At 41.9% G+C, this 26,978-nt stretch overlaps 1 protein-coding gene and 1 non-coding gene across 3 annotated transcripts in view; both read left to right on the top strand.

The window, feature by feature from the left end:
* Positions 1–2,961: 2,961 nt before the first annotated feature.
* LOC127199693 (small nucleolar RNA SNORA17) lies at positions 2,962–3,087 on the top strand. The gene has a single exon (XR_007831967.1). It is a non-coding gene; the product is annotated as a small nucleolar RNA SNORA17 (small nucleolar RNA).
* Positions 3,088–15,516: 12,429 nt separating this feature from the next.
* The window catches only part of LOC127199285 (vomeronasal type-2 receptor 1-like), a 31,399-nt gene continuing 19,937 nt past the window's right edge, over positions 15,517–26,978 (top strand). The window contains exons 1-4 of one of the 2 annotated variants that reach the window (XM_051157256.1): positions 15,517–15,752; positions 21,394–21,685; positions 24,141–24,942; positions 25,791–25,865. In XM_051157256.1, coding sequence (XP_051013213.1) covers positions 15,517–15,752; positions 21,394–21,685; positions 24,141–24,942; positions 25,791–25,865 — 1,405 coding nt within the window. Of the gene's footprint in view, positions 15,753–21,393; positions 21,686–24,140; positions 25,011–25,790; positions 25,866–26,978 lie in introns of both variants that reach the window. The other variant, XM_051157255.1, reaches the window with a different exon arrangement.

Below are 26,978 nucleotides of genomic sequence, written 5' to 3'. Positions count from 1 at the left end.
CCAGTCAGCGACCAGGAGGCTCAGGTTTGCACAGATTCACATCACCAGTCAGCATGCAGGATTCAGAGATGGCTCCTTCATAGTGTTGCACTATCTCTGTGAGACACTAGATCAAAACGTCATTCAAAGAGTATAGAAATTTCCAGCCCTCTAGTTATTTCAGAAATTCCCATGACTACTAATTGAGAGATTTCTTAGTGGTATTTTTCTTTCAAGTGTTGTTGTTGTTGTTGTTGTTGTTGTTGTTTTCCTTCTCAGATCTTCAAAGATATGATATATACTCACTTTTTTTTTTCAGCACTCAGATATTTTTTGCATACTTTAAACTAGCCTGCACTTTGGGTGAGATTTCCAAGGGAGACTGTTCACATACGCGCAGTGTGTATCTGACAGGAAGATCAGTGACATTACAACACAGGGATGGTGTTTAGTGTTCTTGTCCTTGTGACATCATGCCCCAGCTCCCAGTGTCTTCTAATAAAGCAATAGCCTTCCACTCCCCAGCTTTTACCTCAAACTCTCTGCACATGCCCTTCGCTGACACTGGGCTTCCAATAGAGCAGGAGTCCACAGAAGCAGTCTGTCCCACCCAGTTTCTGAGGAGAGCAGCAGGAGCTCAGGGATTGGGACAACCTGTGGTTTAGAAGTTCTCCAGGGAACACTGGCAGCATCGGAGCAGAAAGGCTGTAAGCCAAAGAATCTGGGAAAGTGTGTCTTATCGTGTTATCAGAAAGTACACCCATAAAACCTGACCAGCATGACCTCTCAAGTGTGAGCTAATCAAGGATGACACCGGTGAGCACGCCAAACTGGATGGAGAAAATCCTGAGGCCTCAACCCTTCTCAAAGAACTATAGGCAACTGAGGAAAGCTTAGAGCAGAAGTGGTCTTCCCCAGTGGAAAGCACACCAACTGGATGCTCAGTCCCAAATGGTCAGACCTGAAATCATATACAATTAACACTATGCAGACTGAATAGGTTATATTTAAGAATACATATACACATGCACACACAGACCCACACAGGTCACACACACAAAAGTCACATACAGAATGTCCCTAGCCCTTTGGAGGTAGAGGGCCTGGGGGTTTCGGTTATTGGAGAAGCTCTCCTCTCCTCACACCTCCCCTAATTGCTCTCCTGATGAGTGAGAGGCCCTGAGGTAGCTAACCATTTCACTGCAGCAGCTGAGCTGAGTGAGACCTGTGATGTTCTTCATGCCTCTGTGTCTAAGCTCATTTGTTACCTATCGTCCATGGGCCTGTGAAACTTCAGCCCAGGAGTTCAGCGGGTCCCCCTGCCCTTCCTCTGGAACAAAGACTCTTGCTGGGGAATTCCCATGGCGCAGGTGCATGTTTGTGCTGAGCCACTGTGTTCCCCTTCAGCCTTGAGTCTCCATCAGTGCTAATCTTGTGACACTCTGGCCCACCAATGGCGTGCCCTTAGGTTCTACCTACCCTCTTACAGCTCAGTGCCTACATGTGGTCTCTGTGCCACAGTAAGGCTCTGCAGAACACCAGGAAGCTCTATCAGTCTCACATCCATGGTATGGGGCAGGGAACGGAGGATGCAGTAAAAGATGGAGGAGACACTGCTGCCTGGATCACGATGTTGGCATCGGCCTGCCTCCCCATACAGGTCTATGAAAGCATTGGACAGTTAGCCCTCCTCTGTGGCTCCTCTTACACTCACATCTATGTCAAGCTTTCTGACTTCCCTCAGGTCTCTCCTGTCCCCCTGATGTCATGGAAGGAGGCACTAGACCCAGATCTTGACCTCAGGAGGCTTACAGAAAAGCGAGTGTGTTGGATGTAGTACTGACTATGCATTCCTGTGTGACAAGTCACTCCATGCCTAGTGGATTAAGCTGTATTGTTGTGGCCCCATCCCTGGATATTAGGAGTCCAAGTGGGACTAAGCTCAGGTATTGTCATAAAGCTGCAGTCTACTGACCCAAGCTGTTGGCATCTCAAGCTCTAGCCAGGAAGATCCATTTCCAAACTCAGTAGAATGTTGACATAACTTAGCTCCTCTCTGCCGCTTGTCTAGAGTTCTCCCTCAGTTCCTGCTGTGTAAGCCTGCCTGGAGACATGTACAACATGGAGGTTCACTCCTATCAGAGTGAAAAGGCAGTTGGGAGAGGGGGTCAGCAAGAAGGAAGGCAGTCTTCTGTGACACAATCTCATGTGACACATGTCTGCTCAACTCTATCAGCTCAGAGCAAGTCACTGAGTACAGGCCACGTTCAGAGGGAGGATTCTGGGTGGCGGGGACCTAAGGGATATGTTAGTGGCTTCCTACTGTGGAGTCACTGATATCTCTAAAGGAATTTGCAACTCATATCACCAAAACCAGCAAGCCAAAAACATCAGCCATCACTTCCTTAAGATATAGTGAGGAGGGTGATGAACCACAGGAGGATCAGAAGGAAGACCAGAGAGAGAATGAAAAGTTTCCTTGTTCCTGGGGTTCTTGTTGTTATTTGACTGCCCAAAGGTGCATCTTTGCCTCTATAGAAAACTGAAACAACATCATCAATTCCATATAAGCAAGAGTGTCCCCACACCAAACAAAAACCAGTTATGTGCCAAGTAGAGATGAAAATTGTCCCTCCTTGGTTCTAGAAAAAGAAAGGCACTCCAAGGTGTGACGTACCTAACTTGACTGGGTATATTTTGTATTCAGCTTTTCAACCCATAAACCCTGTGACCATAGCATGCTTTCATCCGAATGAAAGATATTCATTCAGTTATTATCATCTATGCCCAGTTAATGAGAGAGATCACATGCATGCCCTGCTGGCTGCCTTGGGACTATGTGTTTGAAATGACATGGATGGCTAATCGATGTCTGTCAGGCTTAATTTGTAGAAACTCACATTTCAGCTTGAAGATGAATAATTTTTCATATACATGGATTCTGAAAGGCAATTTGTTTAAGACTTTTAATAGTGTGCTACCCCTGAGCCTAGACGCATGGCAGGTGTGGCTGCTATGTCACATTTGCATCAGTAGGTGGCAGTAGAGAGGCTATGGATGCTCAAAGTTCTGACCTATGAATGTCTGAATGATTTGTAGCCTAATAGTCCCTGAAAAAAGGGAGCCTGAAATGACCACCAATCTGGGGCCTTGACAGGGAGCTAGTCTGAGATGACCACTAGTCCAGCACCAGAGAGGCCAGGATGGGCTCCCAGGTGTGGAAGCAAGCTTGTTCAGGACTGCAGACCACAGACTCAGATAGATGACCCTAGCAAGGGGGCCACTCATGCAGGCCAGGCAAGGAGCGAGCCCAAGATGGCCACCAGACTGGTTCCACGGATCCTGGATATGGAGATAGCCTCAGATGACCATCAGTCCAGCACCTTGTAGGCCTGGGAAAATAGACCATGTCTGAGAAGACCCCTCCCCAGCGCCATAATGCATGAACGAGGCATAGCACTTGTGAGACCACTCCGGAGACAACCCTAGACACTCAAGGAGCCCCTGGGCCCCACTAAGAGGACCAAGGAAGTGATGGAGAAATGTAGCACTCAGGACAGCTGGCCCTACACCTCACCTGGGCAGCACAGTAGAGCTGGCCCTAGATATGGGGCTTGTGGGTGAGCTGACCCTGAGAGTGAATGTGGAAGAGCCATCCCTACCTCTTGTCTGCTGTGCAGTGGTATCCCTTGCCAATTACGGCAGGAAGAAGTAGTGGCCCTGGGATCATGAGAGTAGGAGAGCTGACCCTACCTCTCACTAGCAGCTGCACTTAGGAGAGGGGACCCTGATCCTTGCCTGGGCATCACAGTAGAACTGAACTTGGGGCAGGGGTGTAGGCAAGCTGGCCCCAAAAGCATGAGCATAGAAGATCTGGCCTCACCACTTGTCTGGTGTGTGGTGACATGGCAAGGAAGAGGTGCCCCTTCTTGTCCCTTGCCAGCTATGGTAGGCAGGAGAGCTGGCCACAAAGTCATCAGAGCAGGCCCTGCTCTTCACCTGGGCAGCACAGTAGAGTTGGCCCTGGATGTGGGGTTGCCAATGAGTCAGTCCTGTTTCTTATCTGCTGGGTGGTGGCACAGATGAGGGAGAGATGCCCTCCTCCCCACCATCCCTCACTATCTATGGCAGGCAAGAGAGCTGGCCCTGAGTTCATGAGAGTGGGAGCACTGGCCTTGTCCTTAATAGGCTGCAACACTCAGGAAAGTGCTTGGATGCAGGCAGAGTCGAACCAGGATAAGAATAGTTCCTGTCTCACAAATATGTCTGTCAGCTATATTGGGCCAGAAGGCTCCCACATTGATGCTCCAACGTTATAAAGAATTTTGGGTGACTGTTCAGGCAGCAAACTGTCTCTGTCAATTTTTTTTCTTTTCCTTCTCATTTTGGTGATTATTCTTTTGTTTGTTTTGTTTTGTTTTGTTTTGAGACAGAGTTTCTCTGTGTAACAGCCCTGGCTGTCCTAGACTCATGGCATAGACTAGACTGACCTTGAGCTCATAGAGGTCCACCTGCCTCTGACTCCCAAGTGCTGGAGTTAAAGACATACACCACCCTGCCTGTCTGGAGAAAATTCAATGAAAGCAGGTTACCATGTGATGATAAAATAATCTAAAATTTGCTACAAAATATGCTCACCAGTGTATCTATCTTGACTTGCTCTTAAGTTTCAGATTTGTGCCCTAACCACCTGCCTGTCACAATTACTTGTATCTCAGATTTTGTAAACCGAAGACAAATTCCTGAATCCCACCCTGGTTAGGTTTCAAAACTGCCGACAAAAGCAAATTAAGAAGAGTTTATTTTGCCTCACAGCTTGAGGGTACAACAATCCACTATAGAGAAAAAATTATGGCAAGAGCTTCAGGCAGTGACATTTTCTCTTCACTCTTCAGTTGGGACCCAGAAGTGATAAATGAGGGTGTTCAATTCACTTTCTCATTTATTCATTCTGGTACCACACACATTCAGGGTGCATGCTCCCACCTCAATTAATCCCATTTAGAAAATTTCTCACAAACATGCCAGAGGATTGCCTCCTAGGTGACTCTAGACGCTGACAATTACTAATAACCACATGCACCCAACCTGCAGCTTTCCATCTCAACTAAGGACAGCAGATTTCAAAACCTTAGAACCCTCCTGGATTCTTCTTTCCTGCTACAAGTAGGCCTCTTTCCTTTTAAGGATTCGTTGGAATGAACTTACAAAAGGCAAATTAGGAAAAAAAGACACAAATTATGAATGGGGAAAATTCAGAACACAGAGGTCACTTACCGAGTACATGATGCAAGAAAAATGTAAATATTTTAAGGTTAAATATCCTCTTCATAGGAGAGAGAAAAGAGGGAGTGTACAATTTTAGAGGATAACAAGTGATTGTTAGGTGATTGCAACAGACATGGAAAACAAACAGCTGTCTACCAGACCATAACAAACAACATGCTATAGATGGTTCAACTTGAAATATTGAGAGGGGCAAGACAATTTAGATATGAAAAAAAGAGGTCTGGCCCAGCTTGATGAAATAACTCATTATTTGTTCCTGGGGTCTGAGTTAGAATTCTCTGGTCCAGGGACTTTCAGTAAGAAAACAGACAACAGTCATACTCCTCTTTTGTGGGTCCAGGTGGATGTACATGAAAATTTTCAGAAACCTCAGTCTGCACCATGAGATGGAAGGAATGATCTATTTGTTTTGCCATCACTGTGACAAAAATACCTAGAAGAACAACTTCAGCAAATAAAGTACTTGTTTCCAGCCAGTGTTTCAGATGTCACTCTGTCACGGAGGACAGAGTGTGGCAGAGCTTAGCCATTCACACCATGGTGGGCAGGAAGAGAAAGAGGACAAAAGAGCCAGGATGGGATCTAACCCACAAGGCTATGGCCCTGGTTACCTACTTCCTACTAGGTAGCACCTCCTGAAGCGTATGGAACCTTTTAAAGAAAATATTCTCGTTTCCAAAAGATAGTGCAAACAAAGATGTTGAAAACAAGAGATGACGGGCTGGAGAGATGGCTCAGCACTTCAAGACTAGGCTCACAACCAAAACCAATTGGTGGCTATGCTGACTCAGGGTCAGAATGTTTTGTGTCCTTGACTTAACTGGTCATCAGCATGCTTTCATCCCCAAACCCAAACAATACACCTCGTAAAATCATATTACAGTTTCATTTACAAAATTAAGTTAGATAATTTCATATTTTTACCTAAATTGTACCTAACTTTTAAACTTCCTTTAATTTTTAATTCTTGTTACAAATTGTATCCTGTAAGAAATGAAACTTGGAAAGCCACAGAACCAATGGTCCATTATATTACACCGAAGTACAGTCTCCCCCTTGAGAAGCCCAAAACCAATGTCTGGCTACAGGAGTTTGCCAATGGATCTTTCTCTAAAGAACTGCAGGCTTGAATTTACAGCTGTTATTACCTCCTAACTCTGCTTAATAAACGTCCTGAAGTTCCTTTCTGGCATAGTAAAGCATCAAGCTTTTCCTAAATGGAGCTGCCTGAGGAGACACTCCTCCCTGGGCTGGCAGCAGACAGGTGTTGCTGGCATTACCTTTGGGGCCTCTCATTGTTGGTGAGTTTCTCCTCACAACCACGTACAGCTCCGCCTTATTCTTCTGGCTTACGCTTTTTATTTCTCTATACCTGAGCCATAAAATCACCTAATAGTTAACAACCACCTCAACCACAGATGATAAAAAATTTTTAAAAGCATAGAGGGATTTCCATACATTACAGACCTGTTCCTGATGGAACAATACACAGCTCATTGTTTATGTTTATTTTTCAAATTGTGTGTGTGTGTATGTGTGTGTGTGTATGTTCATCTTAGTGATCCAGCTTGATTTTGTGTTGTCCTCTATCTTTGAATTAACAGTTTACATGTTACATTATAAAAGTATTATATATAAAATTTCAAAATAAAGCCTAGAAAATTGGTGGTAGAAGATGAATGAGATGGATACTTTAATTTAGACTGTAACCGTTCACTTAAGTCTTTTGTTGTTGTTGTTGTTGTTTTCTTTTCTTTTGGGGGATGGGGTGGAGGGACAGCTTTTCTCTGTGTAACCACCCTGACTTTTCTGGACTCACTTCGTAGACCAGGCTGGCCCTCAAACTCACAGAGATCTGCCTGCTTCTGCCTCCCAAGTGCCAGGATTAAAAGCATGTGACACCATGCCCAGCTAATTTAAGAATTTAGGTACCTCAAGTATGAAAGTTAGAAGAGAAATAATCTAATTGGCTGGACTCAGTTGATTTGAGCACGCAAGTCATACCAAAAGCATGACCAAAATAAGGACATAATGACTTCTTTACCAGAAGTTTTAGTAAAAACCAAGGTTAGGATTACTTTTGTCAAACAAACTTCCAAATGACTTTTAAATAAAATAAGATTTAAAATGATAAGAGTAAATATTTTCCTTTTGGTTACAGAGCCTTCATCAAACATCTATGTTCAGCCGATCCTTTAGAGAAGGCGCAGCTCTGATGTCTCTCACCTGCACTATCGTTCCTTCCTGGTCCTCATGTGCTATTTTCACATCACTGTATGGCAGACATATGGGGTGCTGCAATGTTTGTACTTATTGTGAAAGTTTATAGACGATTATTTGAAAAATTAAAAATTATGGAAATAGAGGAGAAACAAAAGGTAGAAGGAAGATTTACTTTTTACATAATTTTAACAGGAGACACATTTTGTAGGGACCAGAGGAAGCCTAAGTAAGTGTTGAGATGCATGTTTATTTTAACATGTCGAGGAGGCTGAGGCCTTGGACCCATGGGACAATTGTCAAAGCAATTACCCAGGCTCACAAGAAATGGCAAGCTTTTCTCAGGAGGCCAAGTGTGAGAGTTTATGGACGATGGATCTGTGAGTGCAAAGACTAGCAACTGCAGTCTCCTCCGCACACATGTTTATAGCTGGAAACTGCTCACTCACAGAGACCTCTTACCAAGACTAGATCCCCATCCTACGCTGCAGCTAAGAAGCATCCTGAGATCCCAGGTTGCAGAGGTAGTGGTGCAGAACTCAACCTGACCTCAGCGTCACTGTACACATGTCTTTGTGCCTGCCTTTCCTTCACTTTTCTCACCACCCATAGGCAGGGTTTCAGGATCCAAGTGATGCAGGACAAAGCACACCAGCTACTCTTTCATACACAAAACGAAACTGAATAAACACGTTACCCATATGCAATTATGGGAGGAATCACAACAGGTCTCCTGATTACAGCAGTACAGTAGAAAATGCACCAGGATTGGGAGAGGACATGTTTGAAATCTTTCTCTCATACAGTTTAAATGATTGAAACAATGAAAAAAATAATAAAGGAGTGCAGTTTAAGTTACTATAGCTGTCTCGCCAGATTTATTTCTATGTAAACCTTCCCTATACTGCATTCCTACAGGGTACCATTTGAAGGTAGTCACATGATAGCATTGTTTAACTCAAGACATGAATTAAGAGAACATCACCCTGACTTTGAAATAGACTTCAAAGAGTCAAATTTTGCTCTTCAGCATCATTTCAATGCTGACCCGCTGGCCAGCCACAGGACTGGAGCCTACAAAGCTGGCACGATGGAGCAGGTGTAGGAATGGACATCAGAGCCCTCTAGACCATAAATATTATTCAATACTTCATGGTCATGCATGACATACGTATTAGAAGTAACATCTGGAACACAAAGCAGACACCTGTTTCTTCTAGAAAAGAAGCTGGCCAACAGCATGCTGTGAATAGCAAATATAAACAACCCACAAAACCAAAGCAGACCAAAAAATGACCAGAATGCTCACCTAGACAGTAGAAGTTCATCCTGAATCTTGAGTTGGTGTCAGTCATCAATTTCTAGTCATTATTAGAAGGAATGCCATTATTAGGTCCAGTCACTAATTCATGTATTTTAAACTCACAATTGGACACTGATATGCATAGTTTAACTCCATACAAACCTTTGTGTGGTGTTATGATGTGCTACCTATCATTCTTTCTAAATTCATGTTATACCTCTGAACAGTTGATTGACTATCATCTCTTTCTCAGAGACATTATTTAGTTTTATTGGTTCCTAACATCTAAGTGATAGGTTTGGGATGTAAACTCTGTCTCGGGGCACACAAAACCCATTTCCATCATGGAGGATATATATGCAGAATATATAAGTGCACAGTTCAAGAACTGTGAAAATGAAAACAAGAAGTGCATACATACCGTCTTCAGACAAGTCACAGCACAGCAAAGATCTTGAAAATCTGTTAAAGGAAGAGTGCATCTGTGCTGTGTTCATAGAACTTAGAAAGTAAGAAGTCAGTCCTCTCAAATTCTTAAAACATCCAAGTCTTTCCTTGTGCTGCAGTTTCATTGCTTAACCTTCGTTCATTTCCATTTCTCACTCATTACTATAAAAATAATACATCCTGAGAATCACTGAAAAATAAATAAAAAATAACGATGAAGTATTCCCATTAACTACTTTATGGACTTGGAAATGCCTACAAGAGCATTTTTATGTATAATTTCTAAAGAAATCAACCAGCACAATGGCACATGCTTTTAGTTCCAGCACACAGGAGGCAGATCTAGGAGAACCTCTGTGAGGCTGAAGCCAGTTTGGATTTCAAAGTGAGTTCCGGGGTAGTCAGGGCTATACAATGAAACCTTGTCTCAAAACAAACAGAAACAAAAGCTGAGATTGAGGTCAGGACAGCCAGGGCTACAGAGAAAAACTCTGTGTTGAAAAATTAAAAAGGAAAAGAGTTTTATCAGAATTTCTATCCTGGAGAAATTTATCATTAGTAACTAATTTTGAATTTCCAAGTAATGTCAGCCGCTAGAGTTGAGTTTTAGCTTGTTTCCCACTCATCACTATCTCACTGCTTGCCACTTTAAACATCTTGTATTTAGTGGCCCAAAGAACACAACTTACTCTGTTATAGTTCTGAAAACTCTAAGTCTAACTGAGGTCCACTGAGTTAAGACCAGTGCTAGCTAAGCTGCCTCCTAGAAGCTCTGTAGAGTCACTTATTTGGCTTCACCACAGTCCTGCTGATGTAGGTTATCTCCTGGGTAGTAACCCCCTCTGATTCTCTCTGTAAAGGACCAGAAAAGATATCACTGAGCCCACCAAAATGGTTCCCTGCTGTCTTCCATCACCATTGGCTTTTACAAGTTTTCTGCTTCCTTGTCCACATCGCTTCCTGAGCCCTGGATAAGAGGGATTTGATGGAAATATTCCACTTACAACTGAGTGTTCCAATGTCTCTCATTCTCTGCACATTGTCCAGTTGTGTGTCACTGTGTAAATTCCCATAGTCTTTAAAGAGGAAGCTTCTCTGAGTGAGACACGGATCTATGGGTACAGCAGAGTCTCATTAAAAAATCACTTTGCAGTTACATTTCTTTAACAGAGCAACTGATTTTGCCCTGCATCCCTGGCCTATCTAGTCTCAGCTCTTTGACCACACAAGTAGTGCCAGGCATGGGTTCCATCTCATGGAGTAGATCTTAAATTCCACCAGAGAGTGGTTGGTTACAAGCACAATCTTTATGCCACTGTTGCACCAGACTATCTTGCAGGAAGGTCACCACTGTAGATAGAAGTGTTTGGAACTGGGTTGTTTACCTTTCTCCTCCAATAGCACACAGAGTACCTTACAGTACCAGTAGGGGTGAGGCTCTGGTTAGGCACAGCATGATTTTTTTGGTACTCAATGACATATATATCACCTACTTGGCTCTTGGCCTTGGTGTGGCTACTGGGTTGCCAGGTAGAAAGTGTTTTACTTATTGGCATTTGAAACAAAAGAAAAGAAAAGAAAGTGGACTATAAGAGGACACTGAGAGGGTCCACAGGAAGGAGGAAAGCTGGATCCATTGCAAGGTGAGGCAGAGTCTCCTTTCCACCTACCACACCCTGTTGTCCTGCTCTTGTTTGGTTCTCTATTGTGGTAAACAACAGGACAAAAAGCAACTTGCAAGGAAAGGGTCTGTTTGGTTTGCAGGTCATCAATGAGGTAAGCGAAGGAAGGAATCTAAAGATAAGAAATAAGGTAGAGACCACAGAGGGATGCTGCCCTTTGGCTTGCTCTCCGTGACTTGCTCAGCTACCTATTTCATTCAGCCCAGACTCACTTGTATAAGGATAGCATCTTCCATGGTGGGCAGGGCTCTTCTATAACAATTATCAAGATATGGCCACAAGATAATCTGATGGAGGAAATAACTCTACTGACATTCCCTCTTCCCAAGTGACTCTAGTTTGTGTCAAGTGGCAAATGTAACCTGGGGCACACGCTTTCTATTGTGAGTATTATTCTTTACTGTAAAGTATCCCTCTTTGTGGCACTCCTGCCTGACTTCTAAAAGGAAGCCTCTTTTTCCCTGTAAGCCCTCAGCATGATGCCTCAAGGGTGACATATTCTCCTTCTGTAATCAAGTCCTGATTATGGCTCCCAAAGTCACAAGACTTTTTCTCCTAATGAAGCTCATTTCTAAAGGGTAAATTCATGTTAGCTACTTTCCCAAATTAACCATTGCCGTATTCTCTTTTCTAGAAACGTCCACCCAGGCATCTTCCACTGTCAAATAGAATCAAAAGCTACTTATAAAATGGAGTCTCCTACGGCAAGGCAAAGTCTGAAAGAACATCGCTTTACACAATATGGAGTGACTTAGCGCAGAGTACAGCCTGATCTCAACACCTTCCTCAGTAAAAGTAACAGCTTGACCACATGTAACTAGGCACAGCGTTCGTTTCTCTACTGATTTGGACAGTTCTGCATAGGAAACATGGTGAAAATTAGGGTGTCCGTGCATGTGCTGTCACGGCACAGGCATTAACTGGAATTCAAACATTAGCTGGGATTCAAAATGGTCAAAAAGCTGAAGAAATGATGTTCGGAAATGTAGAAGACACGAATGTCTGACAGACTGTGGCAGGCCAGCGACTATGATCCAGTACGAGTTCACCATGATGACTGTGAAGACCATGATGTCTTCTCAGAGCACCCAACAGCGTTTGTCATCAGTATACGTGGGGCATGAGCTTTCCTTAAATTCAAACAACCTCCGAATACTCTGTGTTGATGAGAGTTGATGAGCTCAGGTGTTTTCCTTGCTTAAAGGCAAAGACAAGTCTGGACAGAAGCTGTCGCTATTCCTAGACAGAAGCCTGACTATTGCCTGTGCCCTTAGAGATCTGCAAGGACAAAACACAGCCAGGGACAATGGAGAAGCATACAGTCACATCTGAGACCCGGGAGTGAGTTTAATTGTGTGTATTCACATGCAATTAAACACCATGGCAACTTGTACCAACATTCATATCGCTTTCTTTCTTTCTTTTTTTTTTTTTTTTTTTTTTTTTTTTTTGGCCTGAGTCGGGATTCTTAAATCTAAATTCAAAATACAGGGGGAGGTAATCCCCCTCAGGAACAGTCATAGGGGAGGGGAATAAGGGGAAAATGGGAGGGAGAGAAGAATGGGAGGATACGAGGGATGGGATAAACATTGAGATGTAACAAGAATAAATTAATAAAATAAAAAAATGGAAAAAAATAAAATAAAAAAGGACCCACGGGGGGGGGGGGGGAGAAAGAATCTTACCTTAAAAGGCAATAAACCACTTTCCCATTGTTAGCTCTGGCCGCACTAGTAGTAGTGTGCCATTGAGTTTGAGTCTTGAAAAGACTCGCCCAGAGAACCAGAGAATGCCTGACTCAATATAACACTCAGAGTCAAATAGTAGCAGCAGCAGCAGCAGTAGAAGTATTAGTAGTAGCAGTATCAGCAGAAGCAGCAGCAGCAGCAAGAGTAACAATAATAGCCCCGCTATGTGGTAAGAGGCCTGGGATCCCAAGAAAGGAAGAGAGAACCAGTTAGTGAGGAGACCAAAGCTAGAATCCACCCTCCTGGACATCACTTATGATCCCCCTTTACATGGGTCTAAACAAGGCACGAGCTCTGGTGCCTGCATCTCAGCGTGCACTTTGTGTGGGCTCACATGTGTTCATTTATGAAATGAAGAAAACAAAACAGACTCGCGAGGTAGTATGCTGAGAAATGAGGCACTGAGCATCTGTCACTGTGCATTTCACAAGACCCCTCCCACTGAGAGCAGAGAGACGGTCTTTTGTTCTCTTTGCTTGATCTTTGTTGACTTCTATGGCACTTGGAGGGTGCAATCACTCTGGCCCTGATAGAAATATACCAGTATTCTGAAGATTCCCACACTGGGTACCAGATGCCGCTGCACAAATCAGAAGCCTCCACACCCCGAATCAAATTCATCACCTAGAGGAAGACTAAAGAATAAGGAGGCCATGTGAAAGTATAACATGCTAGTTTTAAAATAACAAAATAACTTAAAATATGTTGATAATTTATGGTCTCTGGGACAAAATCTCCTAAGAGGATTAGAGCAAATCACTGTGGGTGACAAACATATCCTTGCCATGTAGTATCCTTGGCAACCAAAGGGTAATTGCTCAGAAGCAGCTACCTTCTGGTAAGAAAGGGAGGAATCATTCCGAGGCATCCTGAAAAAGCTGTGCACTAAATTTGTAAGCTCAGGTAGGGTTCTCATGCAGTGACGAGTGGCCATTAGTCCAGTGTGGCATTTTATTAGATGACGCCAAACTCTGAAGAACATCCAGGAGGAGAGCCCTCTGAGAATCTAGCTATTCACTAAGTGTAGTCAGCAGCATCTTGAAAGTACAAGGGGAGACTTTGTAAACCTGCACACTTTGGAAACTGAAGACTCTCCACACCAATAGCACTTGGCCAAGGCAGGAGTGTCACTGCAGAGTGATTTATAAAGGTGAAGCCAGCTCTGGGGAAAGGAGCATATTCACATAGTTCACCAGAGAGTTAGAAAATAAGATCCTTTCTTTTTGGAAACTCTAGGGTCAGTGGGAGATGGATTATGCTTAGCCAACAACTAAAAAAATCTTACGATGAGGATGAGGTGACGCAGTGATCATCATAGTGAGGTGTGGCCCAGGACACTCGTGACCCTAACGGTATCACGTGAAAAAAAAAAACACATGCATGTTGAGGATTACAGCTGAAAGAGCACAGGTGGAAGAACTGTTTTTTAAAATGAGAAGGGATTTCTTGAAGTAGAATATTTTCATTTGTTAGAGAAATAGAAACCTTTTTTCATGCTCTACAAAATAATATAGAGAAATATGAAAACGTTAAAACTTACGCAAAATGTAGCCTTCTAGTATGTTGTGTGAGCATTGACTGGACCAGAAAATAAATATAGAAACACAAAGATGACTGGCTATAAGACAATAAGAAAGATGAACATCCCATTCTTTTGACTTCTTGGTCACAGTGATGCCTTTTTAGCCTATTAAAGAAACTAGATAGGTGAAAAACTATACAATACTAGTAAATTATAGACATTTGGAATGTAATTCTAAGTGTTCCTATGTTATCTGTGATTTCACTTGAACTGGGTTGACGTGTTCTTTTGGTCAGTGAATGCTTTCAGGAATGTGGCCTACAGGACCCCTGTATCACATCAGTTGTCTAGAGTATGGCTGATTCCAAATTCCCTATGCAGCACATATAGTTCATCATGAGTCTTAATGTTATAAGTAAAATGTGTGCATCCAATTGTTGTTGTTGTTTTTTAGATCTCTACTGGTTTCTTAAAATGTCCTTTGGAGCAAAACTATGTGCTCAAATGTTCCCCACATTTTCCATGATTCAGAAACTTGAGCCGAATTTTTTTCTGACTCTGATCTATGAACTTTATTCTAAGTGTAGGAGGAGGAATGTTTAAGAATGAGCAGAGAGGATGAGTGGGGGAATCGTGGTAAACTGACCTGAAAACAAAAGATTTGTCTCCGAGTGAGGCCCAGCAAGCAAGGGAGCAGAAATGGCTGGAGGTGTGGCTCTACAGTGGAGTGCCCGTCTGGCATGCACAAAGTCCTGGGCTTGCACAGCTTAGCCATCGATGACATGAACGTGACACAGAAACTGTGTGGCTTTATTACCGTCATACTACCACGACGGCACAACACAGATTTAACATGACGCCTGCTATTCCAGTCCTTTCAGTTTTCGATTCAGTTGTTTCTGTACCTAAAAAAGAAAGGGTGCCTCTTTTGATATTTTCTGATGAAGTAGGATCCTTTTCCTCATTTGGGGGCGGGGGTAGCAAAGACCACACAGGTGGCTGCCATGAGACTTGATGAAGCTGATGGTGCTAAACAAGAGGAAACAGTTTCTACATATAAAAATAACTTTGAAACTGAAACCCACGATCTTGTCATTATTTACCATTCAAAGCACACAGGACCTTCAGGTGTCTCCTCTCAGAGGATTGTTCAGTTCCTACTCCAGATCCATAAATTGCAAGTGATTGAGAGATCTGTGTCTACAACATGAAATTATGTAGCACGGAGCAGCAAGCGGGTCACTCTATTGAGGCACATACACACTCCAGCACTCCATCAAGGTGCTTTCTAAAAACATGTATAACTTCAACACTGACCATATTAAAATGGCTAGCAGAAAAAGGTGCTTGGCTATGGGACTAACTGTACTTCTATGGGTTGGAATACATGCTCAATCTGAAGATACGGAGCAGAAATGCAGGTTGCTGCGCAAGTTTAATTTGACTGGATATGTGGAAGCTGAAAACCATTCTTTTGTCATTGGAGGACTATTTCCTATTCATTCTAGGACCATCCCAACAAATGATTCTGATGAGGAGCCAGTATCAGCCATGTGTGAGGGGTAAGCCGTTGTTAAATCGTTTTCTTTTTTCACAATAATTTGGGTGTCCTGAGAAGAGTGCTTAGCATGGAGCCTGGATTCCAGCTGAAGCTCTCCAAACCTTGCTTTAAATGGCTTTATCACAGTTTATAAGGGAAGAAATGATGTATGGTTGTTCTTCAGAGGGCTATTTGTAGCCCACCACCACTACCAGGAGCAGCATCAAAAAACTTGTTAGACATATAGAATCAGGGGTTGCATACCACATCTGCTGAATAGAATCTACATTCCCAGGATCCCTCTGCTGGTTCATGCGAACCCTGGGGCTTGAGAGCACAGATGCTGCAGTTTTACTGTTAACTGTTTCAACCTCAAGTTCAGGTGTGCAGTGTGGGAAATCTGCTTTGCTTCTGAGGCAATCTTCATGACAAGATTCTGACCTGCAGGAAAACTTCTGTCTCTACTGCTGCCTCCTTCAAAATATAAAATCATATCAGGAAGTAGAATTCCTGATACTCAAACATAGTAATCCATTGTGAGAAAAACAAAATTGGGATAGGACAGATATCTGAGAATATGTATATCACACACAAATATGCACACATGCACTCATAATTACAGAGAGAGAGAGAGAGAGAGAGAGAGAGAGAGAGAGAGAGAGAGAGAGAGAGAGAGAATTTAGATATGAAGAGAATGCCAGAAATTAAAAACAAAAAAACAAAAAAACAGTCACCTACAATTCCATTCCCAACACAAAATAGTATTTTTTATTTTCTATATCCATTTTTTGATCTTTCAAAAACGGAGTTCATGGTTTTAAATTATATGAGGGCGGCAAGGCACTATTTACACTGGACATTTTGCCTAATACCACAGGCTTTTCCATGATACTGTGTGGTCATTATAGCTGCAAATGTATATTTAAATATTTTGCGGTTTCTTACACCATTAAATCTATACCAATCACAACTCCTTTTCTTTTATACCATCGCCTGAGCCATAGCCCAGTTGTCAATGGAAGGAGGGATCCTCAGTACCGTTGTTGATGAATTTTCACTTCAATTTGTGATGAGTCCCTAATCACCACTTTCTTCATCCCTATAATTGGTTTCCATTCTCATAGGGAAGCGGAGGTCAGAAGACAAAGTGAAGTATTACTTAGTTATCACAGCAGCCAATCATCACATCATCACAACCTCACTTCTTTATTATAATGTACCACCCTAATCTTTCATAAAGTGAATTACTTAATTTAGTATCTGATCTTCTCTGGGACTTCTGAAGTTTATTTTCTACAAAAGTTTAGATGGAAAAGGCAATGTACACATCTTTTTATTTATATTGATATACTTTTTGGTTATACAGATAGGTCTCACAGATAGCCCTGGCTGGACAGTAAATTACAATGTAGCCTAGGCTATCCTTGGACTTGTAAGATTTTCTCCTGGTTCTGCTTTATGAGTGCTGTGATTACAAGTATGTGTCACCACATCCTAGGTTTTTATATTTTTCAATATGTTATTTGCCTCTTGTAAATAGTTTTGTATGTCCTATGCTAGAAACTATATGAGAAGTAAAATTTTCCACTTAAAATATTAATTTCTTCATTTGGGATTATTTAAGAATTTGCCTAATCATTGTAATTATGATTTGAGTGGATACTGTTCAGCATTATACTATTTTAAAATATATTTCTTTAAAGTTAGTTCATATAATTTGCTCTCCCCATTAACAATCCACAGCTCCTCTGCTTTCACCCAGTCTCATCACTCTCCAAGCATTTTACACTTTGTCCATATAACAGAATTCTCCTAGTGTGAGAGTCCCCTTACAAGACTCACCCTCTGTGGTATTCAGAAGCTAGGATGGACCTAATCTAATGTTAATCTCATCTTGTCCTCACTAACTTTAATGGTAACTAGTTCAGATATTCAAGGTGATGCTTGGAAAATTTTCATTCTGAAACCAACTACTTTAGCAAAATACTAGTTTCAGGTGGCCATTAGTTAAATTATATAAAAGAGGATGATCATATTATTTTCAAATAATTTCAATGAAATGATACAAAGAAAAGAGTGTTTTATTTCTTGCTTTAATTAAAACACAAAAAAAATTAATTTATTTTTTTTAATGTATGAGGAAAAAATAGTACATTGTATGTAATAGTACTGTGGGGATTATAATAGAAATCAGGGAATGAAGAAAATTCACCCTAAACTTCACATATTTGCATTGAGATGTTTTCCTTGCTAATCTTTTAAAGGCCCATCTGTGGAGCTTTAATTATAGTAAGTTGCCTACTGTCCATTTCACTGACTGTTTTATTCAGACTACTGTATCATTTATCTAGTTGAGTTTTTTTTTTAACAGATTTAATTCACTTTATTTTTCTTGTATAAAAATCCCATGTAGTCGCCACAGCTGGAGCCTGGGTCCTCCTCAGAGACTGCGGTGTTGGGTTTTCACAATATGATCAGTGAATTCCTGATAAGGAGACTTAGTGAACCCAGTCTCTTTCCAGAGGTCGGGTCTCAGGTAGCTGCAGGTGTTGGAGATGGCATCAAAGGTAGCTTTGGCAAAGTTGCTCAAGGTGGCAGTGCAGGCCCTGGCGGATGTGTAGCAGCCATCAATGCCAGCTATCAGCAGCAGCTTCTTGGGTGCAGGAGCAGAAATGATACCGATGCCTCTGGGCGCAGGGATGAGATGGACCACCACAGAGCCACAGGGGCCTGTAACCTTGCATGGAACAATGTGTGGCTAGCCGATCTTGTTCTCCCAGTAGCCTTTCTGTGTAGAGATGATGGAAAGCTTGGCCAAGATGATGGCCCCTCGGATGACAGTGGCCACTTCCTTGGAGCACTTAACACCAGGACCATTGTAGCCCCCCAATAATGACAAAAGCCTTGAACCTGGTCTGCTGGCCAGCCGGTATCTGCTTCTGCACTGGCATGATCTTTAGAACCTCATCCTTTAGGCATGCACCCAGGAAAAAGCCAATAATCTCCGATTCCTTAATGGGCAGGGATAACAGGTAGATCTCCAAGGACTTGATCTTCATGTCCTTTTTTGGTGTTTTGTTGTTGTTGTTGTTGTTGCTGTTGTTTTGTTTGTTTGGTTGTTTGTTTTGGAGACAGGGTCACTCTGTGTAGCCTTGCCTGTCCTGGTCTCACTTTGTAGACCAGGATGGCCTGGAACTCACAGCAATTCACCTGCCTCTGCCTCCCAAGTCTTCATGTCCTTAACCAGGCGGCCCAGCTCTGTTACAGGGATCCATTCCTTGTCTTCGGCTTTGCCCCACAGCTTTGACCAAGGCCCAAGACCCATGTCAAATCCTCCTCTGCAGAAGCCGCTGTAGCATCCTGAGCCCCCAGGTCCTCTGGGCTCTCCCACCGCACCGACATCGTCTGCCATTTGGTGTATTCCCAAGGAAGAAGTTAAATGAGATTTTTTTTATATATATTCAGATTACATCCCAATTGTTATCCCCTCACTTGTATCTTCCCATTCCCCCTCCTTCCCTCTTTCATCCTATTCTCCTCCCCTAGACCTGTGACAGAAGGGGACCTCCTCCCCCACTATATGATCACAGCCTATCGGATCTCTAGATGAGGTTTTTTAATAATAAAAATGTTCCCACATATCTGACAAGCCACCACCAGACACAGAAGATTATTCCAGTTTTTCACTAGTGTAAATAATTCAGTTTGGGGCAGATAGTTCTTTTCCTTTGGGAAGAACGATTTCTTTGCCTAATTTAAAGGTGGAGCTGGAGGCTCAAAGCAGGCGGGTTTTCTCTCAAAATGATATTCTATCTTACTTTATTATTTTCAGGGTTGTTGTTATTGTTTGGTTTTGTTTTCTGTTTTCAAGAAAAGATTTTTCTGTTACCCTTGGCTTACCTGGACTCACTTTGTAGACCAGGTTGGTCTTGAACCCACCATAATCCACCTTCCTCTGCCTCTCTGAATGCTGATATTAAAGGCCTCTGCCACCACACCAGCTACTGTCTTATTTTTAAAAGACACTGCTGGGGGAAAAAATGTCATCGGTGTGACTTGGACTAAGTAACAGCATCATGGTAAAGCATTTTGTGTTCTGGTTTCTTCTGTTTTTTTTTTTTTTTTACTTTCCCTTGTGTTATTTCCATGACTCTACCTTCCAAAAATACTGATCCTTTCAATCCTTGAATATTTGTCTAGTTGTGTTAACTTTCTCTGACTGGTGTAACTTCTCACCAGCTCTCAGTCTGCGTCACTCCCCGACATCTCTATAGTCCTTCAAGCCTTGGTGCAGCTGCCAGTTTGTCTAGGTGCATGCTCTTTGAATTTTATTGCTCACACATCTATTGCCATCATTTTTTTTTAATCGCCATGCTCGATTACTTTTCTTTTTCCTTATGTAGACTAACACTTTCTAAGTAAAGAAATTGAAAACAGGCTCCTCATTACTGTTCTTATAGTATACAACACCAGAGGAACTCAGCAGCTGCACACTAAATGAAAAGGAAAAATAAACGAAAACACAAACTAAATAGAATGGTCTGGGGAGATGGCTCATTTGGTAAAGTCTTTGCCTTACAAGAATGAGGACCTAATTAGACGCCTGAACGTGTGGTGTGGTGGCATTCTGCAATCCCAATGCTCCATAGGAAAAGACTGAAAGAGCACCAGAGCTTGCTTGCCAGCTGGGCTAGTCAAGTCAAGATCCAGGTTCAAGGAGAGACTCTGCCTCAGACAATAAGGTGGCGAGTGACTGGGGAAGACCTCGACATTGGCAACTCCTCCACCCATATCAGAATGTGCACACAGAGAGGAAGGAAAAGTCCAAATTGTCAATAGAGATATTTACTTTTAGATATTAAATTTAAAATATTTACTAAGCTGAAGATATAATGTTAAATAGTCCAGCTAGCCACAGAGGATAGCAATAGAACAGTTACTTAAATAATTGTTTTTGCACAATTTTGTTAAAGTATAGTTATAATTCAGGTGAAAATTAGGACTAGGAGAGGAGTTTTTTGTGTTGTGTCACGCAGAAGTCCTTGAAAACAATATTGTGATGGACTACAGAAGAAGTATTTCTTTTTTAATGGATGCAGGATAAAAAATAAGAGTCCCACATTTACATTTTTACATGAGAACAGCAGGAAGACAACGTCAGTTAAACCTCTCTCAGCGGTAAGATGCATGCTGTAATTACAGCATAGGATATAGAATTTTACATGGTGGATTCAATAACTTCTGCCATTAGTAATTAATGTGTTAAAATTATTTTTATCAGTATAATTAATGTTCTGAAGAAAATAAGCCAAGAAGAAGAAAATAATCATATCCCTAGGAACATCCAAAGAAATGATAAAGTAAGGGATTGTTATATGTGTTTGCTGAAGAGAATTGTGACTAGAACTATTTTTGAAAAGAAGTAATGAGAAATTTGAAAATATTTTTAGGATGTAAGAGATACATGGGGCAAGAAAATGTAAAACTGACTGAAACTGATGTTTGAATCTTTTACGATTGTAATGGCATTTGTGAAAAATTGACATGGTACCTGCTGCTGCTTCCGCAAAAAAAGCTATCCTCATTCACTAAACTGCAGCTCCACGCCTTTCAAGCTCCACCCCCACAGTGTCCACTGCCTCACAGAAGCTTTTCCTTTCCAGGTTTAACTTCCGGGGTTTCCGCTGGATGAAGACCATGATCCACACCATCAAGGAGATTAATGAGAGGACAGACATTCTGCCCAACCACACTATGGGCTATCAGATCTTTGACACCTGTTTCTCCATCTCCAAATCAATGGAGACTGCCTTGACATTTCTTACAGGGCAGGAAGAATACAAGCCCCAATTTAGAACCAGCACTGGAAAATACCTAGTAGGAATTATTGGAGCAGGGGGATCATCCTTGTCAGTTGCTTCTTCAAGAATTCTGGGCTTGTATTACATGTGTCAGGTATCTTTGAACAGTGTGCTATGTGCTTAGAAAAATGCAAATGTTTTCTGTGCCAGGAAGGGGGGCACATGCTCTTAACCCTAAGAGTTTGGGGATAGAAGCAGGTGGATCTATGTGAGTTTGAGACCAACCAGGTCTACAAAGTTAGTTCCAAGACAGTCAGAGGTATTATATACCAAAAAAATCTGTCTCAAAAGAAAAAATAAGAGGAGAAAATATGACAGTGTATAAAAATGATTGTAAATAACAGTGAGGTCCAGAGAGACTGAGCTAAGCTACAGAGACAACATAGAATAGGGCCCAAGTGCTCCCAGACCCAGGAGTGTGCACTACGGCCTTTTTAGAGCAACTGAGATTGTTCTATCTCCTGCAACATCCTGCTTGCACTGACTGAGTCATGACTCAGTGATGTGGACAGCGCACTAGTGACCATGCTCCATGCACTATGTGGAGCCCAATAGAGGTCATTCATGAGTACTTCATGGTTGATTGGTGGTTGGATAAGGCATAGGTTACTCTTTGGGTCTTTTTTTGGTACTTGTTAGTCATGAGCAAAATCATCACCCTAACATAGTAAAATAGGCCTGGGAATTTCATGTAACCTTACTTAATAACTTATTTTAAACCCAGAGAGGATGGTATATGTCAATACAAGAATAAGAAATTGCAAAGCATGTATTATTGGGAAAAATGAAAAGATCTAGAGTTACTTCCGTGGCTGTGCTGTGCAAGTGTCTCAGTGTACTAATATGAATGATGAGCAAGATAACTGGTGATACTGATGTGATAGGAGTATTTCACTCACCCTCTTTATTTCCTCCACCCTCCATACCTGACTCCCCTCCATACCCCACCCTCCTCCCTTCTCCCCCCCTCCCCTTTCTCTTTTGATACTGGGTATAAAATCCAGGGACTGGCTCACTGTTGACAACTGCTGCATTAATGACCCACAGCCTCTGCCCAACATCGTATTTAACTTATAAAGCTTCAAATGTGAGTGTGGGGAGGATGGAAAAGTACTGTGAAACAATACAAAGAAAGGTGGGGGACTTGGAATCTGTCTTAGGGTGAGATTCATGTAGCTCATCCAAACTGCACCTGCTCTCCTGCTCTGAGCTCTATCTTCCACTAAACTCTAATAAACTCAAGCATACCTTAGAAAGCTCTAGATATATTTCACCATAAGGTCTTTTAGTGAGTCTAGGCGGTGGGAAAGATAAAATAAATTTTCTGTTTAATACTTTAATATCAAGAAACATAAAAATCTAGGCTATTGTTGTATTAATTTTCTTGTGGGGAAAACAAAGACTCAGGAGGTCCAAGTAACAAGATCTTATATGGAAAATAATTTATCAAATCTCAGAACTCACAAGTCATTCCTTCTTAAAGACATGCTTTCCTACATAGTACCTTCTATGAATCTGTTGTTTGTGCAGTTAGGAAGGAGAATAAGAACATTAGCCAGTGGAATAAGAAGAGTAAAATATTAACAGAGGGAAATAGAGCACAGGGATAATATTGCAGCACTCATTAAGGATTCAGTTGGAGCTAAGGGGTTATAGGGCATCACACTGGTGGTGATGCCTTAGTGCAGGAGACTGGATAGGGGAGAAGGTAACATGTTTTGAGGTGCAAGTCAGCAACATGAAGGGCACACTACATACAGCAAAGGTACATAAAAGATTGTCAGGAATGTGTGCTCAGCTGATCTCCATGCTTAAGTCTCCCTAAATGCTAACCACAGAGAACTACAGTCCAAGTGAGGAAAGCACACTTGTTCATTTATCTGGCTATGTACATTAAAAGGGAAGTTTCTGGTGACTTTGTTGGAGAACAGTGCCTAGACTTCAGGTTGGAGTATTAGTAATCTCTCTCAAGTCAAGTTTTAGGACCTACATACTCAGGAGTCCTGACAGAAGGAAACCAAAAGAGAGACAAAAAACTCAAGTGAAGTAAGGGAGCAGAGGTGAGAGCAGAGGTGGGAGCAGAGGTGAGAGCAGGAGAGCACACAGGAGACACATTCAAATATGTGAGCCTTGGACTCGAGGCCAAGCCTTGGACTCAGTCCATCATCTCCACACAGGAGATGCTAAAGTTGGGAAAGAGTCCAGATATTCCGACTCAGGGAACCACCAGTGTCCAGGAGGATAAGGGAACTTGCAGATGACCTTCCTGACAGTGCTATGCTTCCACCCATGAACACTGGTACACTGAGAACCTTCACCTTACCTACGGGCAACCCTGACACCTTTGCCTTGATAGGGCAACCAAAGTGTTGCCAGAATAGTCCCCAACCCCACCCACCATGTAGAAGCACCAGTAGGATGTCACGGTCTACAGAAGGATGGAAGAACCATGGGAGAACTGTCCAGCTCCCTCCCTGTTGATATTTCTGAAGCTGTCTTTTAAGAATTGGCTCTGGCATCCTAATGACTATAAATATTTTCAATTTTAGGTGGGCTATTTTTCTTCCTGCTCAATTCTTAGCGACAAATTCCAGTTTCCATCTTATTTTCGCACAATTCCCAGTGATAAGGTCCAGTCGGAGGCCATGGTGACTCTCATCAAGCACTTCGGTTGGGTCTGGGTCGGTGCTATTGCAGCTGATGATGATTATGGAAAATATGGAGTAAAATCCTTTAGGGAAAAAATGGAGAGTGCCAACCTCTGTGTTGCTTTCTCTGAAACCATTCCCAAAGTCTACTCCAATGAGAAAATGCAAAATGCTATTAAGGCAGTAAAGAGTTCCACTGCCAAAGTCATTGTGCTTTTTACAACTGACATTGACCTCAGCCCCTTTGTGCTGGAAATGGTTCATCATAACATAACGGACAGGACATGGATAGCCAGCGAAGCCTGGATTACCTCAGCCCTCATTGCAAAGCCCGAGTATTTTCCATATTTTGGAGGAACTATTGGATTTGCAGCACCCAGAAGTGTTATACCAGGATTAAAAGAATTTCTTTATGATATACACCCTAGCAAGGACCCCACTGATGTCTTGACCATTGAATTCTGGCAAACTGCTTTTAACTGTACCTGGCCCAATAGCAGTGTACCTTACAATGTGGACCACAGAGTGAATATGACTGGTAAAAAAGACAGACTGTATGACATGTCTGACCAGCTCTGCACTGGAGAGGAGAAGCTGGAAGATCTGAAAAACACCTACCTGGATGTGTCTCAGCTGAGAATCACAAACAATGTCAAACAAGCTGTGTATGCTATGGCTTATGCCCTGGATCGTCTAAGCAGATGTGACCTACCTGAATCAGATATGGCAAATGTACCATGTTCAAAAATACCTACCTTTGAGCCCAGGGAGGTAAGTTATTTTACCTTATGATATAGCATGGGGTAAAAATCAAGGTTTTTTAATAAATATTTTTAATATTTATTTTATTCTATTTATGGATATGGATGTCTTACCTGCATGCATGTAACGGCACTATGTGAGTGCCTGGTGCCCTTGGAGGTCACTAGTGGCTCATCTTAGAACTGGAACTATTGATGGTTTGCTCCATGATGTGGGTGCTGAGAATTGAACCTGGGTCCTCTGCAAGAGCAGCAAGTGTTCTAAACCACTGACCCATCTCTTCAGCCCCCTAAAATCAAGTTTTTGCTGCCAGGTTCATGCCATTAAAACTGCTGATTTGCTTCGGTAAAGTTTTATAGCGCCAACACTTACCGCATTCAGTTGCCTGAATCGCTTGATTGTTAATTTTAAGTCCTCATTTACTGCCAAGTTATTAGGTTTGTTGTCAGTGATTTTTTTAAAATCCCATTTAAAAAAGATGCCTTTTATAAAATAAGCTGTTTTTCTTCACAGAAATGAAATTTAAATGTGTCTAGAAGTACAACATGAGTTAGCAACTCTGCTCTCTTCATTCTGTCTGTCCCTTGTTTACAATACGGAACTTGGGTTCCAAAACATCATGTTCACGTTAGGGCAAAAACGTGTATGTCTCTCCAGTTTAAGATGATGCCTGGATAGTGTATACAAATTTCCTTTCCCTCCCACTCTTTTATCTTAACCATTGGTCTTATCTATCTTGAAGTAAATCTAGAGGATGAAGTCTTCATACAGTATAGGAGCCACACAAAGCATGGATGGCAGGGGGTAAAGATTATCGGGGTTATCTGGGAAAACCACATCCACAGTGCTTGTCCTTCATCTTCTGTCAAACGACTCATGTTGGTACCCAGTAATCTAAGAAGTCTGGCCAAGAGTGTTCTCACCCAAGAGTCCCTGCTTATTTCTGTCCTTATCTTTCTCTTACTGGAAATATGGAACTTGAGCATCCCTGCTCTGTCCCTGTCAGCCCTGCGGGATGCCCACTTAGCTCTCTGATGTGTTACTACTTCCTTGCCTGATTGTTATTGCTCTACTTTTGTAAAACACTGTCAGTGTGACAGATGCCACAGTAGCTGAGACCCTTGTATTTCCACTTAACTTTCATTTTCAAATTGGCCCACTCTGTATTCATTGCTGACAGTTCTTAGCCCCCCAGATAACACCATTCAATATGTGACCCCACCCCCTCACCATTTGTCTTTTGTGCACAGAAGGGCTACTAATTTTTGTTGTTGTTGTTGTTAATTTTGTACCCAGCCACTTTGCTGAAGGTGGTTATCACCTGTAAGAGTTCCCTGGTAGAATTTTTTGGGTCACCTATGTATAATATCATATCGCCTGCAAATAGCAATACTTTGACTTCTTCCTTTCAGATTTTTACCCACTTGATCACCTTTAGCTGTCTTATTGCTGTAGCTATAACTTCAAGTTCTATATTGAAGAGATTTGGAGAGAGTGAACAGCCTTGTCTTGTTCCTGAATTTAGTGGAATGTATTTAAGTTTTTCTGTTTAATTTACTGTTGACTATAGACTTGCTATATATTTACTTTATTCTGTTTAAGTATGTGCCTTGTATCACTGATCTCTCCACAACTTTTAACATGAGTGAGCATTGGATCTTGTCAAATGCATTTTCAGCATCTAATGAGATCATATGTGGGGGGTTTTCTTTCAGTTTGTTTATATGGTAGATTACATTGATGGATTTTTATATATTCAAGCAATCCTCCATGCGTGGGAATTAAGCCTACTTGGTTATGGTGGATGATATTTTTGATGTATTATTGGATTCAGTTTATAAGTATTTTATTGAGTATTTTTGTGTCAATATTCATAAGGAAAATTGGCCTGAAATAATCTTTCTTGGGTCTTTTGTAGTTAATGTATCAGAGTGACTGTGGGCTCATAGAATAACTTTGGCAATGTTCCTTCTGATT

Source organism: Acomys russatus, chromosome 15, assembly GCF_903995435.1.
Source record: "Acomys russatus chromosome 15, mAcoRus1.1, whole genome shotgun sequence".
NCBI classification, from domain to species: domain Eukaryota; kingdom Metazoa; phylum Chordata; class Mammalia; order Rodentia; family Muridae; genus Acomys; species Acomys russatus.
The sequence above is the reverse complement of the archived record's forward strand: the minus strand, read 5'-3'. Positions and strand labels throughout refer to the sequence as shown.